A 20,808-nucleotide genomic window follows, 5' to 3' on the forward strand; every position below is an offset into this window, starting at 1 on the left:
TCTGTTTGGTAAACATCAGTTGTGCAGGGAACAGCTGTGGTTGGCGTATCCAGGCAGGTGGTCAGATGCTGCATTATAAAGCACTTTGGTTTTAAATTTAAAACAGTGGACTGGGCATCGGATAATTGTGCAGCCATAGGCTGATGTATTCACAATTACAAGAACTGAGCTGAAAATCAGCTGCAATGGCTCTGATGCAGTGATGAATCTTCAGTTGACTGCTCCCTCAAGAGGCCACCACAGTGAAACATCTGCTTCTATCTGACCCCATCAAGAGCATCCTCTTCTGTCACACCAACCCTGCACGTGCTCCTTCACTAAGTCCATGGATCTTTTTCATGGTCTTCTTATGTCTTGCTGCTCCTTTTTCTACATCCTTTGTCCAATGGAGTGAAAAATCAAAATTTGAAATTTTCCGTAGAAATTGCCATGAGAATGCAAAGAGGAGGGCAGGAGAGAGGTGTAAAACATGACCGAGGCTGTGTCATGTTTTGAGCTGCAGTTTAGCCAATGGTGTTGTGGAGGTTGTCAAAACGAATGCAAGTATGAAAGCACAACAGATTTTGATTCACCACATATCACCATTTGGAAAGCATCTGATTGGCAGTGGGTTTATTCTTGCATGATGATAATCTCAAACACATGTCAGTACGGTATAAATATACCTGAAAAGAAACCCACACTGGAACACTATCTTTCGTGGATTGGCCTCCTTAGACCCCAGACCTCAACAATACTGAAGCAGTGTGGGATCCTGGTGATAGAGAACAGATCAAAAGGCAGAAACACCTAAAGACCAACTTTGAATGTGCTTCAAGAACCCTGAAGAACTCTTTCTGAAGACTACTTGAAGAAATTACAAGAAAGTTTGCCTAAGAGAGTTTGACTTTGTGTGTTTGGACGTTTCAACAAAACTGAACCTGCACCCATTTCTAAATTTCCTAGCTAAATATAAATATTAGAGGGGTAGCTCAAGATTTATCTATCTGACAGACATCTGCCATATATTATTATTGTTATTATTAATATTAATATTATTATTGCAATGGAAAACTTGCTCTTCTGTCCTGCCCAAGTGTACAACCCTGTTTATTTTACTGCCACTGCAGGTGTTTTGAGCCTCACTGCGCTGTGTGAAACTTTGCTTGAGCCAGAGCTGACGACACTTTAGTAAGATTTTTGACTCACCAGTGTCCACTTTCACCAGTCACCACATTCCTTCATGAGAAAGAGGGGGAGAAACCCTTATTGCCTCAACCAATAAGGGTGTCTCCACTCCTTAAGTTTTCACCTCCTTGACAACTTAAGGAGGTGAAAAACTCCTAACCGAGCTGGAGGGAGGAGGCCATGAACTCCCCAAGGCTTCCTGGAAACCTGCCCTTTGGACCAGCGACTGATTAAAGGGCGCTCAGTCCTTGTCGGGAGAGTAATGATGAAGCGGAGTGTCTTTGCTAGCCTCGAACATGTTTATAAATGAAGTTTGCAGTCATGGTAAGATATATGCTAATATTATATATAAATATATATATATATGTACTAAGTAGGTCAGCTTATTTCCAACAAGTGTACTTTTTACGAAATGTGAACTTGAACTCATGAGAAATTTGAGCAATATTTCTCTGTTACCGGTTTGCTAACAGTGATATTAGCAGCGCTTAGCGGTGATTTTAAGTTAGATAAAACGGTTAATAGTAATAAACTTTTAATGAACTAGTGTAGTAACATAACACGGGTGTTCATTGTGCATACAACGTGTTAAACTGTTGGTCCTGCTGCTGCACAATGGGCGGTTTTATTTAGTGCATATAAAACTGTAACAGTTGTAACTGTTTACTTCGCTAACCGTGTAGACTAATCAGAGGAAGAGGATGTATAGGTCTGTGTATGTGCTCATGTTTCCTGAAAGCAGTTCTCTCCCTGCAGTGAGGCCATTGTTAAATATTCCTGGGAAACATGAAGGAAAGATTACTGTGAAGGGGAACGAGGGGCTGAGTGCTGCAGCTCAGGGTTTTGGTGTTTGCATTTCAGCTTTCTGTGATGGGGAGGGATCTACACTTACTACACTGTTTGCTCAGCATGTGATCGACACTAAAATGAGCTTCACTGAGAAGGTCACTGATAAACGCGCTTTTTATTTCAGGACTAATGTGCTTCCACTTCCTAGAATACGAGTCAATAAAGAAGACAATATAGTGCTTAACAGCTCCAGTATCTGTGTGCTGTAAGTAAATATTTTCTGCTTTTCTTTTTTTAGTCCAGAAAGTGTTGGATTGAGGAAACCTTCTTCAGGAGAGAGTGTGTGAAGTTCATCCCTTCCTCTTGGGATCAGCACAGGTAAACTGGGATCTGATTGCACTGATTAGCTTTTATGATTCTGAGAAGAAACACACAGATTGTAGTATAACATTAACAGCAGCTATTTGAAATAACATTTTTCTGAGAGCAGAACTATTTGGCATGTAGCCCTTACTTCCAGGAATAGCAGCCATGTGGATATTTTGATAACGCTTCCTGTCTCTTTCAGATGTATTCCAGTATGCCACGTTTGCCAAAATTTGATAAGGTATCACTGATGAATATTGTGCTGAAGATGCTGTCCTACCAAACTCTTTCTTATTTTCTTACTACATACTTCTGTATTGTTTTCTCCACCCTCATTCTTTCAGCATTTCATCATGTCCTTTTCTGCCTTTTTTCTCCTACATTTGCACTGCACCGTTATGGGGAAATGGCAGGAAATGTGTGATTTTCATGGTCTGTTAAATGATAACAACAGCCAGACATAGAAATGTGTACTCAAGGGCAAAGGGAGGTGGAGAGGAAGTGTGGGATTTAGAAAATAAATGGAAGAATCACTGAAGGCTGGTTTAAAAAGTCCAGGTGGATTTCTTTCATCTTTTAGGGCTTGTCATGCGCCTGCATATTATTATTGCTTATTAACAACCCTGCCTCTATTTTGAGGAGCTAACATGTAGTTAAGTGTCACTGATAATTTTGTTACTGTTTTTTGGGCTCTTCCCTATTATCTAAAAGCAGACTATCAGAAATAGCTACTTAATTTAATTTATTTAAAATCAACAACATTATGCTAAAGTGTTGTAAAAGTATGATTGAAGTTAATCATTCTAAAAAATTACCTTACGATGCTTCTTCCTATGCATCTATGCAATGTCGTTCTATTTGCTAGATGTTGCTGCGGCCACCTGATAGGGGAACACTCTTGGCAAGACTCCCTTCCTCCATTGTCCCTCTGTCCTGGTCCTGGACAGGATGTGGAAGAGGAGTGGTCCATGGAGCGCCACACCAGGGCCAGTCCCACAAATGCCTATGGCACCGTAGACTTTGAAGATACTGCCACACGTGTCTGTCGAGCCAAGGTCTGTGAGTTTACCAGCTCTGTGCGTGTCTCTAGGCCAAAGGAACATTTTTTCAAAAGTAAAATGGTAAATGTACACACGCTCAAGAGACTGCTTCAAATATAGAAGCAAATGCTTGCACTCTGTTAATAAGACCTAGATTTTGATGGTTGCGTAAAGTTTTCTTTGCTATGATGTAAGCAGGCTTGGTCGCGATGCATGAAAGCAGAGATGCTATCTAATGTAGTGACAAAACAATCGGCTCAGCAGCACCTCAGAAAAGTACAAAGAGCTTCTCAGTTGGAAACACTTTCATGTTTTTCCAGTATGTTCGTGTTGCTGTCGACTCCAAGCCAGAAGCATTACTCCAGCTGATGTTGAGGGAATGGCAGATGGAAAGACCCAAGCTACTGCTGAGTGTCCACGGAGGCTCCGAAAGTTTTACCTTGCCACCTAAAGTCAACCAGGCCTTTAGCAAAGGGCTGATCACTGCTGCCCTCAGCACAGGGGCATGGATTTTCACCGATGGCATTAATACAGGTAAGTTTTACAATTTTTTGTGGAGTATTATTTTCTGCCTATCTCCAGTTAGTGACTGGCAGCAATCTCATTACTTACATCTGAAAAAAAAAACTACGTTGATCTGTGTTCTGTTTCAAGAAGGTTCAGTTTTGGTTAGTTTCTGTTAGGTTTCATTTCTGTATGGCGTGCTGTTGTAAAAGTACCCCTTGGATTTTAGTGCTTTTGTTCTTATTGTGTATTTGCTGTGCATTCAGCTACTATTTGCATGCCCTCCAGGTGTGTCTAAATATGTAGGTGATGCAGTTAAATCCTTTGGAAGCCATGACCTGAGGAAGAGAAACACAGTTGGCATCACACCCTGGGGAGTGATTGACAACAACATGGACCTTATAGGCAGAGATGTCAGTACTGAAACTGTGTTTTTGCACGTTACTTCATTCCTCACCACATTTTTTTGATATATGCAGAGTACCATATCCCACTGCGCTGCTTTTCTTTGTCTTTGACTGACACTGATTCAACATCGCTTCAGGTTTTCAGGCCTTACCAGCCTCTGGGAAACCCTTTGAGCAAGAGAGCCTGTCTCAATGGTTTCCACTCCCACTTCCTGTTGGTGGATGATGGAACGCTGGGCAAGCATGGCTGTCAGCAAGGCCTCAGGAGGAAGCTGGAGAAGCACATACAACTACAGAAGATACATCCCCGTGGGTGTTTTTGCGCAAAAACTAACAAAAGAAACAAAATAGGAAGCACACAGATTTGACTGAAGTCTTAACATCATCTCTTCTCTTTTTTGCAGGACTGAACCAAGGAGTGCCTGTGGTGTGTGTGGTGGTGGAGGGAGGTCCTTCTGTGGTGTCTACAGTGTTGGACTACGTCAGCACTGTGCCCCCTGTGCCAGTGTTTGTGTTTGAGGGATCAGGCAGGGCTGCTGACCTACTCGCCTTCTTACACAAGCAGACTGCTGTTGACAGGTATAGTACGTAGGCTGGTATAGGCCTGTAGTGGATGCATAGCAGGGTCTTTTTGAGCCAGCTGGTTTAATAAGCAAGCATAATTTATACTTACGGCAAAGTGCAAGTTATAACACCTTCTTCATGAGTATTGGGGCATATTTTAAGGTGAAAAAGAGAAAAATGGGCAAAGGGAGAATCTCCCCTTTACCGTTATATCATTAGAGTGAATAACTGTAAACAGATTTAGCACTTTTTTACTCAATTTGAGCACTCCAAAGTACTTTCCTTACAACAAGCCTCATTCACACTCCAGTAGATGGATCGCAGAGTTCAGTATCTTGCTCAAGGATACTTCAGTGTGAAGGCTAGGGGAGTCAGGGATTGAACCACTGACCTTCCAATTAGCAGATACCTCACACCACTGCCGAGCCGCATATGCCAACTATTTGAAAAGGCAGTTAGACCCCAGCCACATTCTTTGTTTTTTCCTCATCTCAGATGAACCCAAACACACAGTTACTAATATGATCCTGTCCTGCTAACTACATTTGAGTGACGTTTATATTTTAGGAAGGGTTACCCAATAGGTGTATATAAAAACTTGAAGATGATGATGCAATTAATTGATTGTAAAATGAGATAGAAAGTAGAAACTAGACAGCAGTGTCCTCTTAGTGCAAAAAAGCAAAAGGCTGCTCTGGTAAGCCCATAAATTAGTTTGTTAGACTCTTATTTTGACTCATTTAACATTTACCAAAAAGACACAGGATTACAAATATTAAATTGTTTCAAATGTACATTATCCTTCCATACATGTACTTATCCTTTCGCCAATTCAGTCTCATGGGGAGCGGAAGCCTAGCTATCATAGGGCGAGAGGTGGGGTACACCCTGGACAGGTCGCCAGTCTGATGCAGGACTAACATAGAGGAACAGGCAACCATTTGCCCTCATATTCACACCTGTGCGAAATTTAGAATCACCAATTGACACAACTCCACTAATTGCATGTCTTTAGCCTATGGGAGGAAGCCGGAGAACCTGCGCAACCATGGTGAGAACATGACTCCACCTTCTGCGACCTTCTCAGGACCTTCTTGTTGTGAAGCAAAAGCACTAACATTGTGTTGCCTGGGGGTACACGTTGAACAGCATATTGCAGGCCTAGCACAGAGAGACAGACAACAATTTGCGATCACATTCACACCTACTGCCAATTTAGGTGGATGACCTAACAAGCTTTGGACTGTAGGAGGAAGCCAGAGCACCATGCAGGGAGAACATGCAATTCCACACGGAAAGGGTCGAGCCGGCCCAAATGTACACTGATTGTGTTTTTATGTTTGTTTGTTTGTTTTCAGACCGTTGGAAGCTGACATTAAAGAGAACTTCCTCACCACGATTGGAGATGTGTTTGGAATGGAGAGGACTGAAGCCACTGACCTCTATACTCTCCTGCTGCAGTGTATGGATCATAGACAGTCTGTGAGTAAAGCAGCCTCTGAGGCATGTGTGTGTTGTGACTGAGGACACTGACTACTAAATCAGCGTTTCTTTGAACAACAGATAACCATCTTTGACTCAGAGTCAGATGACCAGATGGCACCAGATGCTGCCATTTTGACCGCTACTCTCAAGGGTACTTGTTTCCTTCTTAATTATCAAACATTTTCTCTCAAGTGACTTTGATTCATTAACGTGGGACTGGAGCGTTTCTCTTAGTAAGTCAGAAAATCTGAGTTATGTTATATGTTTTGTTGCTCTGAATCAAAAACAGGCACAAAGGCCAGTCCATCAGAGCAGCTGAGTATGACTCTGGCGTGGGACAGGGCTGACATTGCACAGAAAGACGTCCTTGTATATGGACAGCATTGGCAGGTGAGAAAGTCAAAAACAAAGGGAGTTGTTAAGAGATATATTCTAAAACACTTCTTCAGCTGAGAATCAGAGAGGAGAAACACACAGTTTTACTTGTTGCTTAGCAAGGGCAGCTCTGAGCTCTCGCACGAGAGTGAGGGCTCAGGGACTCGCAGCTCTGAGACTGCCCTGGTCTTTATTTATATATCAGTGGGTGTTTGTTCCTTACATTGGAATATGGAGGTGTATGTGTGTGTGCGTGTGTGTGTCAGAGTGTGACCCCATAAATGACTTCCCTAAACCTGCTGGTCTGGAAATCCAACAGTTCATCTATATGTAAAAAAGGCACTTAGACTAAAACTGACATAGCTACTTTTATCCTACCGTAAAAAAATAAAAGAAGGTACGACCTTTCCCATGCTCCCAGGATGTGGGTGTGAATGCCAGAGCACTCTGGAATGCACACAAAGCCTTTGCAGACTATTAAGGATCGCACATCCTATCACTACCATATGTAAACTTATATTATTAAAAGATTATACTGACTACTAAGTACAATTTTCTATTGACAGGAGTCATTAATGCAAAACTGTAGTGCAATTGTTTTCCATTAAAGCAAAAAAGGAGATATGTAAATTATTTTTTACTTGTGTAGGTGGGCTCCTTGGAGCAAGCCATGCTGGATGCTCTGGTGATGGACCGTGTCAGTTTTGTCAAAACGCTGATTGATAACGGCATGACTATGAGCCGCTTCCTCACAGTCGATCGCCTTGAAGAGCTCTACAACATGGTTACTATAATATCTTAATATATCTGCTTTAAATATTTAAGACACTTACTTTTTCTTATTTGTTATTCATCATTTTATTAATCAAGGAGAACAGTACAATTAATTCTGTGAAATATATTTTTCAGAAAATAACATTTACTCACTGGAGTACTTTTGATTATCTTGGGGTATTTCCTCTTGCGTTTGGCTTTCACTTTGCTGTGCAAACATACAAAATCCCTTTATGTTTGTTTCTCTTGAATTTCTCTCACAATTCCCAAAGCTGCTTTGATCCAAATCTCAGTCACTGTAAGTGTTTTTGCACCAGGATCTCTTGTGTTTTATGGTCAGTTGCATCCAAAATATTTTCCCAGTAGTTGGTTTAGGATGCTTCTAAAATCACAGAGCTCTTTGCCATACATTCACCCTCAGCTTTCTCTATGTTGTCTTTATATTTGTGTATAAAAGCCTTTTCACTTATTCATAACGCTGGGATAAGTAGTTCCTTAAAGAAACAATTTGATATTTGTGGAGCTGTGATTGCATGTGCATTATGCAGCTGTTAAAAGTAACTAGTAAATTTGGTTTGCTTTGATTTTGCGCTTTGCATTTTCTCTTAACTGTCATTTTCTTTTTTTATATAATTATACAAAATCCTCCCTGCAGGCACAAGGGCCAACAGCCCGCTTCTTGCACCACCTCGTTGAAGATGCAAAACAGGTGAGTTTTGATATTGAGAGTAGCTGTAGGTGCAAATCTAGCTTCCCTTTCCCTCCCGAAAAAAAGCATTGTCAGCATATGTTGCTCCAAGACCTGTTCAGCATTAAAGAGGCCTTTACAGATGTGCAAGTTTCCCATGTGCACTAATGTTCCTCCATAGAATTGCAAATGCCAGCTTTGGAACTGTGCACTGACAGCAACCTGGGTGGTCCCTCACCTTTTCTGTGTTATAAATACACAGAAAAGCAGCCACATTTACATGTGCACAGTATATGTTTATTTATCGTGTTTGTATGTGTTTGTGGGGAGACATCCCTTCCTGCAGGTTATCGTCTTTCGATCATTGACATGGGCTTGGTGATAGAATATCTCATAGGAGGAGCATACCGCAGCACCTACACACGCAAACAATTCAGAGCTGCGTACAGCCGATTGCACGAAAAAGTGAGCAATGATTGTATTCTTTTTCTTTGCCCGCTGCACCCTGATAAAAGCCATTTAAAAATCCTTTGGTTTAATGACTTTTACAGTTTTCATACAAATGCCTGTTTTGATGCCTGTAGAATGGTAGACGAGACAGTTCAGCCACCTTTTCTAAACTCAGACATGGACTGATGCCAAGCTCTACAAGGAACAGGAGCCTCCAGGACCTGCATTTCTTTAGGACCGCCCAGCCTTACAAACGCAAGGTTGGTTTAGAGTTATTTTTTTAAGATTTAGATTAACAGTTTCTAATTTTTCTATCTGTTTTATGACAAAAAATCTCACATTCCCATCTATTGTTTTTTCATTTCCTTGTCCCTTATTTTTTTCATACATCTAACTTTTTCTTCTAGGAGCAAGATGTGTCACCCAGTACCAGTGGGGATGTGTCTAGTCCAGGCCTTGATGATGCTCCACTGCTGGTTCCTTTCAACTTCAACGACTTGTTTGTGTGGGCAGTCCTTCAGCAAAGGCAGCAAATGGCACTGTTCCTGTGGCAACATGGAGAAGAAGCGCTGGCACGTGCAACGGTGGCCTGCAAGCTTTACCGCTCCATGGCCTTTGAAGCACGTCAAAGCAGCCTGGATGATAACATTATAGAACGATTCAAGACGTATTCACTGTGAGTGTCAATTAACTGTATGACTTATTTTAAACAAGCAGTGATCCATTGCTTATTAATAGCAGTGATACACTCTGAAAAAGTGGCACATAATGGAATACCTTTTGAATTCCCATCTAAGCTCTGGTTTTGTCTCTTTTGCTGAAATATGTGATGTCATCGTGTTAAGATTTAAGTAGCTCTCTAAGCCTGTGTTGTGAGTCTAGCAAGGGATTTAAAATGTCTCCAACTTAGTTGAAATAAATCACTCGAGTATAAGACAGTGGCACCAATTTTAAATGAATGCTAATTTATCCAGGACTGACTGCCCAAGCAAATTCAAGGGTATACTGCATGATGCAAAAATAAATCTCCAACAACTCAAAATGTCATCACAGTGACTGCAGGTAACTCTGGTGTCAAAGTGCCTGCGTCTACAGTCGGATAGATTTTGACATATTTGACCTGCATTTAAGGTGCTGTCTAAGAAGAACATTAGGCAGAACTACAGTTTCCCAGTGAACACAGAGACAGAAGCAACATGTTTGACATAATGTGCTCTGGACATACAAATCAAAGATGGAGTTATTTTTAGGAGAAGAATTTCTTGCGGTCTTTGAAGCGTGGTGGAAAGGTTATGCTTTGGGGACTGCCTCGGTCTCACAGCAACTGGGCAGCTTGCAGTCATTGATTCAGCTATGAAGGATATATTAAGGATAAGGTGTGTCTGAAACTTTAGTTTAATTTGAAGCTGACCTTGAATGGAACAGCCTAGGCAATATCCAGACTGGAGTCTCATTGAAATGTTCTTGGAAGATTTGAAATGCAAGAAACCTCTAAACCTTTTATAGCTGTGAAGCACCGTTACCATGCAATACACTTTTTTTCCCCTCGGGACTTCATGTTACTTTGTATATATGAAGATATGGGTGCAATTTTTTTTTTGTTCTTTCATATTTTTATAATTATCACAGAGTTGACATGCACATATCTCTTCTGTCTTTGTGTGTCAGTGAGTTTGGTAAGCTGGCGGTGGATGTGTTAGATTGTGCGTTTCGTCAGAACGAGCAGATGGCCATGAAGCTGTTGACTTATGAGATGGAGGCATGGAGCCACTTCACCTGTCTGCAGATGGCTGTCTCCTCATGTCACAGACCATTCGTCTCACACTCCTGCACCCAGACTCTCCTCACTGATCTCTGGACCGGTCCACTTAACATGAGAAAAAACTCATTCTTGAAGGTAAACCTTGCAGATAAACCAGATAAAATTCATATTTCAGTGTCATTTAATTGCATCACTGCAAAAAGAAAAATAAAGATAGAAGGGTACAGGGTAGGGGTGGGCGATATAGCTTCAAAATTATACAAAAATATTTCAGCAGAATTATAGAAAAAAATAGTGAATATGTCTTATCAGCAATTGCAGCTCACAGGATGCAGCATTTTTAGTCCATGAAGGGCATGTTCCATCTTTCTTTTCCTATTACCTGCTATCATTGAAGACTGACTAGCTAATTCAAAGTTTGAATCTCTTGCTACAAGCTGGTAGCAGCAGCAGTATTATAATGTCATAGTGCTGACACAGCATTGTATATAATGACACAGCACAAGTCAAATGTAAGCACAAAACTATTCGAAATTAAGTAGTGCTTATAGCACAACTGCTTAACACTTAAGTTTAACAAAAAAGTAACTTAACCTGTTAACTTGACAGGAGCCTGCACAGTATTGTTGTAAGATTCCACAAAAGCAATTAAATGTGACTGTCTCTGCAAAAGCTTGCCATTATTTCTAATATATTTATTGCAATGTTTCAGTCCTGTTGACCTTCATCAGGTCCCAGATTCTAATTTAGAATCCATTAATCAGGAAGTCAGGATGGCCGAGCGGTCTAAGGCGCTGCGTTCAGGTCGCAGTCTCCCCTGGAGGTGTGGGTTTGAATCCCACTTCTGACATTGTCTGTTTGCATAATTTCCTTAGGGATTGTTAAAGTATTCTGGATTAAACATATTAGCAATAAATGAGGTAGGGTGCTGCAGTTAACTGTTGTCGATTTTGAATTAGCATTTTGTCACATAATGAAGTTCTGTCTGGGATTTGATATCTAGGGTCAAACTTAAAGCCATGTTTTTCCACTCCAAAACCACATCGGTAATTTTCATTCATTGTTACATCTTCCTGTCATGTAGAGTGTAGCTAGGGAGCGCTTCAGCCATTATTTGCTGTTTTCTTTTGGTTCACACATCACCAGCTGCTTTCATCACCCCCATTAAAGCCTGGTTGTGCTAAACGATTGTGTTTTTACCTCAAGTGTTGTTTTATTTTTTTCATATTTTGCAAAGCAGTATGTTTTGTTGGAGGATGTTTAAGTAGTCAGACACGCTCTCCTTTTTTTTTTTTTTTTTTTTTTTTTTTTTTTAGATCATTTTGAGCCTTCTTTTGCCTCCTGCCATCCTACTTCTGGAGTTTAAAAGCAAAGCTGAAATGTGTCACGTACCACAGACACACGAGGCAATGCTGTTTGGACTCGACTCAGTCAAGCCAGCACCAGGCACCAAGGGCTCTGATCACATGGTACAGTAGGATTGCAGTACTTTCAAATTTCAACTGGCTAATATTTTACAGTATTTCATAGTATTTCACCTCACTTGTATGGTTTACTCTACCCATGCAGGGTAGTCGTGATGCAGAGCAAGGACTCTCTTTCCAAGACAAACGTGTTGGTCCTGTGTCAGAAACCATGTCCTCTATAACTGTGCGCTGTGTTTCCTGGATCACAACACTCTATGATTTCTACACAGCTCCTGTTGTCAAGTTTTGGTTTCACACGGTAGGTTTTTTATGTTAGTTAACACACGATAAAACATTTCTCTTTCTCAAAGTGCATCATGCAAATGATTATTATACATTGTTCTCATCCTTCTGTCTGAATGTCTTTTCTCTGATTCAACTGTAGATGTCCTACTTGGCCTTTCTGATGTTATTCTCCTATGTTGTCCTGGTGAAGATGGAGGATCAACCCAGTGTTCAGGAGTGGCTGGTTATAGCATACATCTTGTCAACTGCAGCAGAGAAAACCAGAGAGGTCAGAGGTTCAGTTCTTAGCAGAATATATTAAAAAGTGTTACAGGAGAATATAAAATCACAAGTCAGTAGTAATGTAAGTTTCTATCTTTTGTAATTAGATATTAATGTCTGAGGCAACAAAACTGAGCCAGAAGCTGAAGATTTGGTTCTCAGAATACTGGAACATATCAGATTTCATCGCCATCCTGCTTTTCGTGGCCGGACTGGCAATGCGTTGGCACTCTGATCCCTACCGGACAGCAGGGCGCCTCACATACTGCCTGGACATAATCTTCTGGTTTATCAGGGTGATGGATCTGCTGGCCGTTAATCAGCATGCTGGCCCTTACCTCACCATGATCACTAAGATGGTGTGTACAGACTGCACAGCACTCACTGGAAACATAAAAAGTTGAGAAGTGTGTGTGTGTGTTATTTATTTATTTATTTATTTTTTAGTAACCTCTCACTCTCTCTGTGCCCAGACCAGAAACATGTTTTACATTGTGGTGATGATGGCAATAGTGCTGCTGACCTACGGAGTATCCAGGAAGGCTGTCCTGTCACCAGACGAGGAGCCATCATGGAGCCTGGCTCGAGACATAGTCTTCCAGCCCTACTGGATGATCTATGGAGAGGTCTATGCATCAGAGATAGACCGTTAGTGGCCCAATAACACTAGATACTTATTAACCAAAGGGTTTTTTTTAAGCAGTAGAATTTAACCTTTATGATTTTTGCATTGCCCTGAGTTCTTGGAAATACTGACTCGAAGATTGCTGCAAGGCTAATTCGTCACTTATCCTATTCCACTTGAATTAAGGTCATTCAAACAGTCTTACCTCACAAGTTGAGCTTTGCTTGACTCACCTTTGTATTGCAGTGCTTGTTATTGACTGCAGCTGAAAGGAGTTCTTTGTTTCAGAATTTAGACAACTTCACTTATTACAGGGGCTGATTCTTCGTGCATAAAAAATATGCTGCAAATAACAAAATCACTTAAAATGTAATTGGTATAAATGACTAAGGGAGTTACAGTACATGTAGGTCCTTTTGCTGCTTTTAGTTGAAGGTGTAACTTAGATTGTTCAAAAAATAAAGTTTGGACACTTCCAAAGAGCTATGTCTGTGTCTTCTATAAGAAGAGCAGCAAACAAATCAGTGCAAGGTCTGTCACACTTTACCCTGTAAACAGTGCCAATTCTCTTACTTTAAGATTTTTTTAATGTACTCTGCTCCAGCGTGGATTTAGGCAATCTCGGTTGCTTCTGATGTCTCAGACCAACTGAGTGATGTTAAAATCTGAGCTCTGTGTCGGCTGTACCATATGTTGGAAGACTCTGTGCCCTTTTCTTGTCCCTGTAGAGTTTTATATGAATCTGGTTCTAATTTAGCATTCATGATGCAGAAGGAGATTCATACCAAGTCTCTGACAGTTTTTGTATGATGAATAAGAATAAAAAAACAAACAAAAAACTATTGCACTGTGTGTAAGATCTGCGTATTTTTGTGTGTCAACAGCATGTCAGGAAGATGATTCATGTCCTCCTGCATCCTTTCTTGCACCATTTCTCCAGGCTGTGTATATGTTTGTCCAGTATATCATCATGGTCAACATCCTCATCGCATTTTTCAAGTAAGCATATTGAAAAATCTTAGTTTATAGTAATTGTTTGAGGGGCTACCCTTCAATAAACCAAACTCTTGTTAACAGCAACGTCTACTTTGACATGGCATCAACATCCAACAAGCTGTGGAAGTACAACCGGTACCGCTACATTATGACCTATCAAGTGAGACCGTGGCTGCCACCGCCCCTAAACCTCCTCAGTCACATGGACCTGGGTTTGAGAGCTATTTACAAGAAATTTAGTGGCGACGCTGAGCGGGAAGAGAGAGCCTCTGGACTTAGTAAGTACCACAGCATATTTTCTGGAAAGGAAGAAAATGGTGATAGTTTAGCAGCTATCTCTACACTTGTCACTTCTTCCATCTCACTTGTTTTTACTAGAGCTCTATCTGGGCCACGAGGATCGCAAGAAGCTGCATGAGTTTGAGGAGAGATGTGTGCAGGCCTATTTTCACGAGAAGAGTGAATGCCCGCTCAGCAGTCAAAAGAACAGGATCAAAGTCACAGCTGAGAGGTAGGACTGCAAACAAGGGGCTTCTCATTTCTTTTGTTTTGTTCGATTATTTAAGATGAGCTACCAGCGCTTGTGTGTTTCTGCTGGATCTGTGTCTCGCTCTCCAACCTGCCATATCACTATGGCTGGAAACTTTGTAGCCTTGTAAATTTGTCTTGTTTGGGAGCCATGCACAGGATCATTGCTTTGATGTAGAGTTCCTTTTGTGTCCGATGCAAGAGCCAATAGATTATTTCTTCTATAACACGAACAATCGCTCTGTCTGTCATCACATTGTTAAGTTTAATATTGATAAGTTTGATAAGTATAATAAATAATGAGGTATACATACTGTGCCAAGATGAAAGCAGTTAACTCATGTAACTAGATTTAAATGAAGTATTAGAGGCGCATTAAGATAAAAGATTATTGTTCATTTTCACAATAAAGCCAAACTTTTGAGATTAAACTTATTATTATTTTGAGAATATGTGGAGATTAAAGTCGTCATTTTAAGTCAAACAACTGCGATGGCTGCTGTACCCATTGCAAACATTGCAAATTGCCTTGTGTAGAAGAGTTACTGAAATACCTTGATCAGTTTTCATATCATGTCTTGTGATACAACATAAACCCTCTTTACTGCACAAGGGTGTAACCATTGATTTTCTTGCATCTGTCATTGCCAGCTGTTTCATTTTTGCATAAATCGGGGGTTAAAATCTGGTTTTTCCTTCTGACCAGATGCAGCTTTCTGCGTTAAAACTGCATTTCTGTGCTTATCACCACACCGTGTTTATGTATTTAAAAATAAATAATTTCCTTGTTACTAAAACCAACTCTGAAGTATGATTTCACTAACTCATCTACACAAGACATTATGTAGAGGGTTTAGCAGCCGTAGCAGTTGTTTGACTTGAAACGATAACTTTAATCTCCGTGTTTCAAAGTACTTTTTTAATTTGCCTCCAATGCTCCTTCTTACAAACAAGTAAGTAGGTAGATTCTTAAATGTTTATTTACTTTGTCTCACATACCAGCTTATATATAGCTTGTGCTTGTATTGTGATCCTACTAACACAGGCTTCCTTTGCTTTTTGTGAATTTACAGCTGAACATGTGGCTGTGTTTAGTGTACAAAAAGCATTTAACGTCAGTAAATAAATCGTAAAAACGTCATTCACCATTTTTGCTCATATTTGTTCCATCAGAACAGAAGAGATGTGCATGATGGTGGGGGAGGTTTCAGAGAAGGTCAACTTCATTCAGGATAGCCTGTCAGACTTAGACTCTCAGCTCGGTCATCTCCAGGACCTCTCTGCTCTGGCTGTGGACACCCTCACTCTTCTTTCTGCATCCAACAACCTACATCAGGAGGAGACACGCCTGGCTCAGTGTCGGCTCATTACAGCATCCCAGCACGCCATCCCTCACAGCTGGACCCTTCCACACAGAAGTGGAGCAGACGGTGATGCGGCTAATATACAACGATTGGTGGCCAAGCCGTATAAAAGTACCCCGCCTTCATTGCTAAAGGGCTACACCTTAGCAGGAAATAGACGGGAATCACAGGAGTGCCATGTAGGAGTTAGGGGAAGCAGGGGAGGAAGATATGGACACACAGAAGAACCAGAAGAAAGGGCAAGAGAGGTGCTTACTGTTGTCTTCTAGTAATGTTGTTTCACAAGAAGGAAAGAGAATGCACTACTCCCTCACACTAAATACAATGTTTTGATCCTTAAACGTTTGTCATGTTAGACTCTTTGAAAGGAGAGGTAGTTGTTGCAAACCTGAACATGGCCTTTAGGGGGAGACAAGCTAAAAGAGATCCATAAAGTATCCATAAAGTCCTTATTTTAATGTGATGTAATCTCTTCACAGCTTTATGACATTAAAAGTAAATAACCACTGACTTAAAGAATTTAAAATACTTTGATAATCACTTATTTTTTTCCCATAGGATCATCCATGTGAGAATCAGCAGGGAGCTTCTGACCCAGGGTCTTGTGCGTCCCTCTCCCACTTTAACAGTGGAGGATTTTCTTCGGTCAGAGATCAGACACCCTGTGAGTCCTGTGAACCATCCCAGTGTGGGTCTCCTCTTTCTCCCAGAGGCTTGGAGTCACTCCATTTTAAATTCTGGACTTGTGAGCCATATTTGTTTACCAGTCAGGAAGAAACATCCATGGAAGAGGAGGATGAAGTAGAGGAAGAAGGAGAAGAGAAAGAGGAGGAAAAGACACAGGAAGAACCACCTAACATAGACGTGCACCGAGCCTCCAGCAGTGCTTTTCTGTTCGACCCAGAAGACATCTCAGAGGGTTTGACAAATCCTGCCTTTTCTTGTGATGATAGTCAGCCAACTTCTCGGTCCAGAAATTCCAACCAGTGGAGAAAACCCATAAAATCCCCAAGGTGGGCATGTTTGTCGAGGGACCGTCCGTATGGCTACTGCAGATCTTTGTCATCCAGCATGGAGAATATGACTTTCGCTGGAGCACCCCTCAGCCCAACCAGGGGATCCTTTCCTTCTCTCAATGAATCAATGAACAATGAGAGTTTGCTTGGTAGGAGGGGTTTAAAGAACAATACATCACTAAGATGCAGCAGGAGCCAAGGTATGATAACGCATGGGTTTGAAAATCAAGTTAATCTTTGGACGCTGATGGTTTAAAGCAATTAGTTTGCATGAAGAGCTTTGTGATATGTAGCACATGCAAATCTTAACAATTTTGCAAGTCAGAACCAACAATGTCATAAAAGAACTTTAAGGGTCATTCAGGTCATAAGCAGTCATTTTCTCTGTATCTTGCCCCTGATGAAAATGATCAAAAGGAAATTTTGAAAATCTGTGTGTACCTTGTCTATTTTTTTATCATGCATTTACACACAATAACAGATAATGTACGTCTGTGTTTCTGCAGAGTGGTCCAAATCATCTGACTTTACTCAGGTCTTGGACAGCAAAGGCAAAAACAAAAAGACCGTGAAGATACGAGAGAGCAATCTAGATTTGGTAATATGAAAAAAGTTGTGCTCCTCATAGCAGAGGATCAGTCAGGTGCAAAACATGGCACAAAGTCATAAAACTAAATCCCTGCTATCTTTGTGAATGGGTTTTTCATTTTCGTTTGGTGGTTCTTTACAGAGAAGCTTTTCCATCTCTTTATTTGTTTTGGAAAATAGAGAGCCATGCATTCCCAGTTGTCTGATGTCAGCTGGGGAAGGCGCCGGAGGTTGATAGGAGAACCTACAAGTCGGTCGGCTTCAACCAGCCTCAGTCAGCTCAGTAAGACCTGCATTTAGATAGAGTACATGTTGTATTTGTACCCAGAGCTTTCAGAGAGCATCTGCTAGTATGCATCACTCTGCTTCCTCTGTATGTATGTACAGTAGAACGAGAAGAACGACAAGGGTTGTTTTTTCATATTAAAAGAAACAAAGTTTGATATGTGTATGTGCGATGTTTAAATTATCAACCACTTGAAGTTTCTTATGTTTTACTTAAAAACTGTTAATATCAATATTTTTTCAGATTTTGAACAACTGGATTTGCTGCAGAAACAGGTCTTTTCGCATCAGGTAAAGATGTGGTAAAGTGTGGTAACAATATTTTGTAATTTGTGGTAACATTAGCGATAGTAATGCTAAAATAATTAGTGTAAAATATGTCAGTGTTCTTGCTTTGATTACTGGTAGGATGTATGGAGCCCCACGCACTCAGCTTGGAACAGCTGGGCCAGGTCCATGAGTCGCAGGTCTTCGTAAGTCTCCTTTCTTTTTTAGCCTTCCAGATTTACCCTGAATTTATCGAAACTTTTTACTTAAACGTAACAATGTTTTCTTGATGCCTGTTGCAGAATACAGAGTGGCATTTCAGCTGAAGGTATTTCTGGACGTACAGATTGAATACATTTTCTGTAACATGTGGTCATGTAGTGTCTGTTATAGTGAGATGTATTTGTTTTGTTTTTTAATGCCCTGTAATCTTACCTGCTGCAGCCAAGAACTCCTCATTCCAGTCCACTGACAGTTTGTATCCACACTACTCAGGTATTTACACGATCTGCAGAAAATTATCTAAATTAAATAATAGATCCTGAAAGGATCATCTATTGTGCATCTATTGTTTTTGTGATTTCTCGTACATTAGCTCATCTGTAGTTTTGCCTGTATCGTGCCTGTGTGTTAACAGCTGTGGAGAGAAACAATTTGATGAGACTGGCTCAGACCATCCCTTTCACTCCTGTCTCAATCATGGGTAACTTGCTTGTTTGATTTAGGATTTATTTATTTTTTCATTACTGTTGTTTTACCCCCAAAATCCATTTCTGTGCACTTAATCAAGTTTTTGAACATTCTCTGTAGGAGGTGAAGAGGTGAGCGTTTACTCTCTGGAGGAAGTAGCCTCTGATGCTGACCCTGAATCCAGCTCAGTCTCTTCCTGGTCATCACGAGGCCTGTCTGCAATCCTGCAGCCCCTCTTGAGCGAAGAAGGCTCTTTGGATGGGGGCCTCCGGCAGGGCCGCCGGGTTCTCTGTACATGGGCAGAACAGGATGTGCTCAGACCCGGGCTGGTATACGTGGTGAAAGGTTTCAGACCAGAGGTGGTTCGTGTCTGTAAGAAGTACTTCCATGGTAGCACAGCACTGCAGCTTTGTTTAAGGGTAAATCTTTCACGTAATCAAGGATTCGTCTACATTTGCTGGTTAGCAAATCTTTTACTTTTCACAGTTTTGAATTGAGTTTCAAGTACTTCTAACACTATGATCAATTTTTGTTTGTGAAGGAGATACAGCAGCAGAGAGCGGCCCAGAAGATGATGCAAGTGTTTAACCAAGTCAAACCTGATGATTTGCACCACTCACCAAGGTCACTATTTTATCTTTCCTATGTGTGTGTGTTAGGTGTGTCCGTGCATTTAATAACTGCCCCTTCTATCCACCAGATTTCTTGACGTATCACTGGTCCTCTGGCATTCTAATGGTCAGTGGCTGACGATTGAAAGGAATATGTCTGGTGACTTCATGAAATACAACAACAACACGGGAGAAGAGATCACCCCCTGCTGTTCACTGGAAGAAATGCTTCTAGCCTTTTCCCACTGGACCTACGAGTACTCACGCAGAGAGCTGCTGGTGCTCGACATACAAGGCAGATACTTTTACTTTACTTTGCATGTTTGTAGTTGCACATGTGAGATGTTGAGTCTTTTTTTTTTAAATCTGTTCCCTTATTCCTTTTGACAGGAGTGGGAGAGGAGCTGACTGATCCGACAGTCATTATGGCAGAGGACCAGAGGTGCAGTAACCATTTCTGCTATGCGTATAAGTGATATTTATATTCTCTGATTTTAGAAATTCACATTTTATCCCATATGTACTGATGAAAGTCTGCACTCTGACTGACTCTGTTGCAGTGTTAGCAGGGGTGAGATGCTTTTTGGACCTGATAATCTTGGAGACGCTGGCATCAATGGTTTCCTGCAGAAACACTCTTGCAGCGCCTGGTGCCACAGACTAGGTCTAAAAGGTCAGAAACATACAAAACCTTGTCTACTGTTTTTTTTTCTGATCCAGTGTGTGACATGTGGATTAGCATTTCATTGTATGTACCTGTTTTTGCACATGTGTGCATACATGCCTTTGTATGTCACCTCGGTGTCGTCACTCAGGAGGCCAGCTTGGCTCAGAGAGAAATCCCCAGCAACTTCAAATAAAGACGGCACACACGAACAGCCAGCTAATTAAGCTGCGAGTGTTCGTTTATTTCTATAACAACAGTAGTGTTTGAGGCATGAGGGAGGGCCCGTCTTTGTGCTGAGCGGCCTTTGATTATGTATTAATCATGTCTTTGTGCTGGCGATGTGCTGCTGAGACATTAGCTTTGATTAGCTATTAATTAACGTCTCTGGGTAGACATGATACCGGCATCTAGAGGATAACTGCGCGGAAAGAAACTGTGCTCACAAACAAACAAGCCCAGCAAACAAACACGCAAACACTCAGACACAGTTGTTTTGATATTTCAAAGGTACGTTGTGTTTCCTCTTCCTCTTCTTGTGTCCTCTCCAAGATTTCACCAACAAATCAAACCAAATTATTTATGCTGGATGCGTGGATTTCCTCCCAGGCCTGTCAGTATTCTCTTTCTTGTGGTAATGACTGTGTTATTGGAGCGACATGTCGCTGACTGATGTTTCTGTTGTTCAGATTTAAGAAACCATCCGGACAGCTGCGAGAACAGCACTGATGCGGAGCCAACGTCGGGGACAGAAGAGCAAGAAGACGATGAAACCAGGAAGTGACCTTTGACTCAGGAAGTAGGGAAAAGAAAGCATGGGAACTTTTATA

General features: G+C 41.1%; 1 protein-coding gene and 1 non-coding gene across 3 annotated transcripts; both read left to right on the plus strand.

Annotated features, from left to right (window-relative positions):
* The first annotated feature begins 1,283 nt into the window (after window positions 1-1,283).
* Window positions 1,284-20,804, plus strand: LOC146656718 (transient receptor potential cation channel subfamily M member 6-like). Of its 2 annotated transcripts, XM_085424486.1 has the most exons (40): window positions 1,285-1,491; window positions 2,255-2,334; window positions 2,525-2,563; window positions 3,188-3,377; window positions 3,683-3,896; window positions 4,155-4,279; window positions 4,411-4,582; window positions 4,678-4,852; window positions 6,196-6,319; window positions 6,401-6,473; window positions 6,612-6,712; window positions 7,347-7,481; window positions 8,127-8,180; window positions 8,490-8,624; window positions 8,744-8,869; window positions 9,017-9,285; window positions 10,278-10,506; window positions 11,688-11,840; window positions 11,941-12,096; window positions 12,223-12,351; window positions 12,452-12,703; window positions 12,818-12,992; window positions 13,854-13,968; window positions 14,047-14,243; window positions 14,344-14,476; window positions 15,667-16,105; window positions 16,416-17,073; window positions 17,380-17,471; window positions 17,642-17,744; window positions 17,991-18,037; window positions 18,155-18,219; window positions 18,316-18,341; window positions 18,458-18,508; window positions 18,651-18,716; window positions 18,824-19,122; window positions 19,245-19,327; window positions 19,404-19,609; window positions 19,705-19,756; window positions 19,875-19,987; window positions 20,668-20,804. In XM_085424486.1, the coding sequence occupies exons 1-40, from the start codon at window positions 1,474-1,476 to the stop codon at window positions 20,760-20,762; spliced, it is 5,964 nt and encodes a 1,987-aa protein (XP_085280612.1). In that variant the 5' UTR covers window positions 1,285-1,473; the 3' UTR covers window positions 20,763-20,804. The 2 variants fall into 2 exon arrangements, with proteins under 2 accessions (XP_085280613.1, XP_085280612.1); XM_085424487.1 differs by lacking the exons at window positions 19,705-19,756; window positions 19,875-19,987; window positions 20,668-20,804 and having other exon boundaries at window positions 1,284-1,491; window positions 18,824-19,163; window positions 19,404-19,537.
* Window positions 11,139-11,221, plus strand: trnal-cag (transfer RNA leucine (anticodon CAG)). The gene has a single exon. It is a non-coding gene; the product is annotated as a tRNA-Leu (tRNA).
* Window positions 20,805-20,808: the final 4 nt, after the last annotated feature.

Source organism: Rhamphochromis longiceps, linkage group LG12 (assembly GCF_057381845.1).
Source record: "Rhamphochromis longiceps isolate RC_006_pf linkage group LG12, R_longiceps_female_GT1.1, whole genome shotgun sequence".
Lineage (NCBI taxonomy): Eukaryota > Metazoa > Chordata > Actinopteri > Cichliformes > Cichlidae > Rhamphochromis > Rhamphochromis longiceps.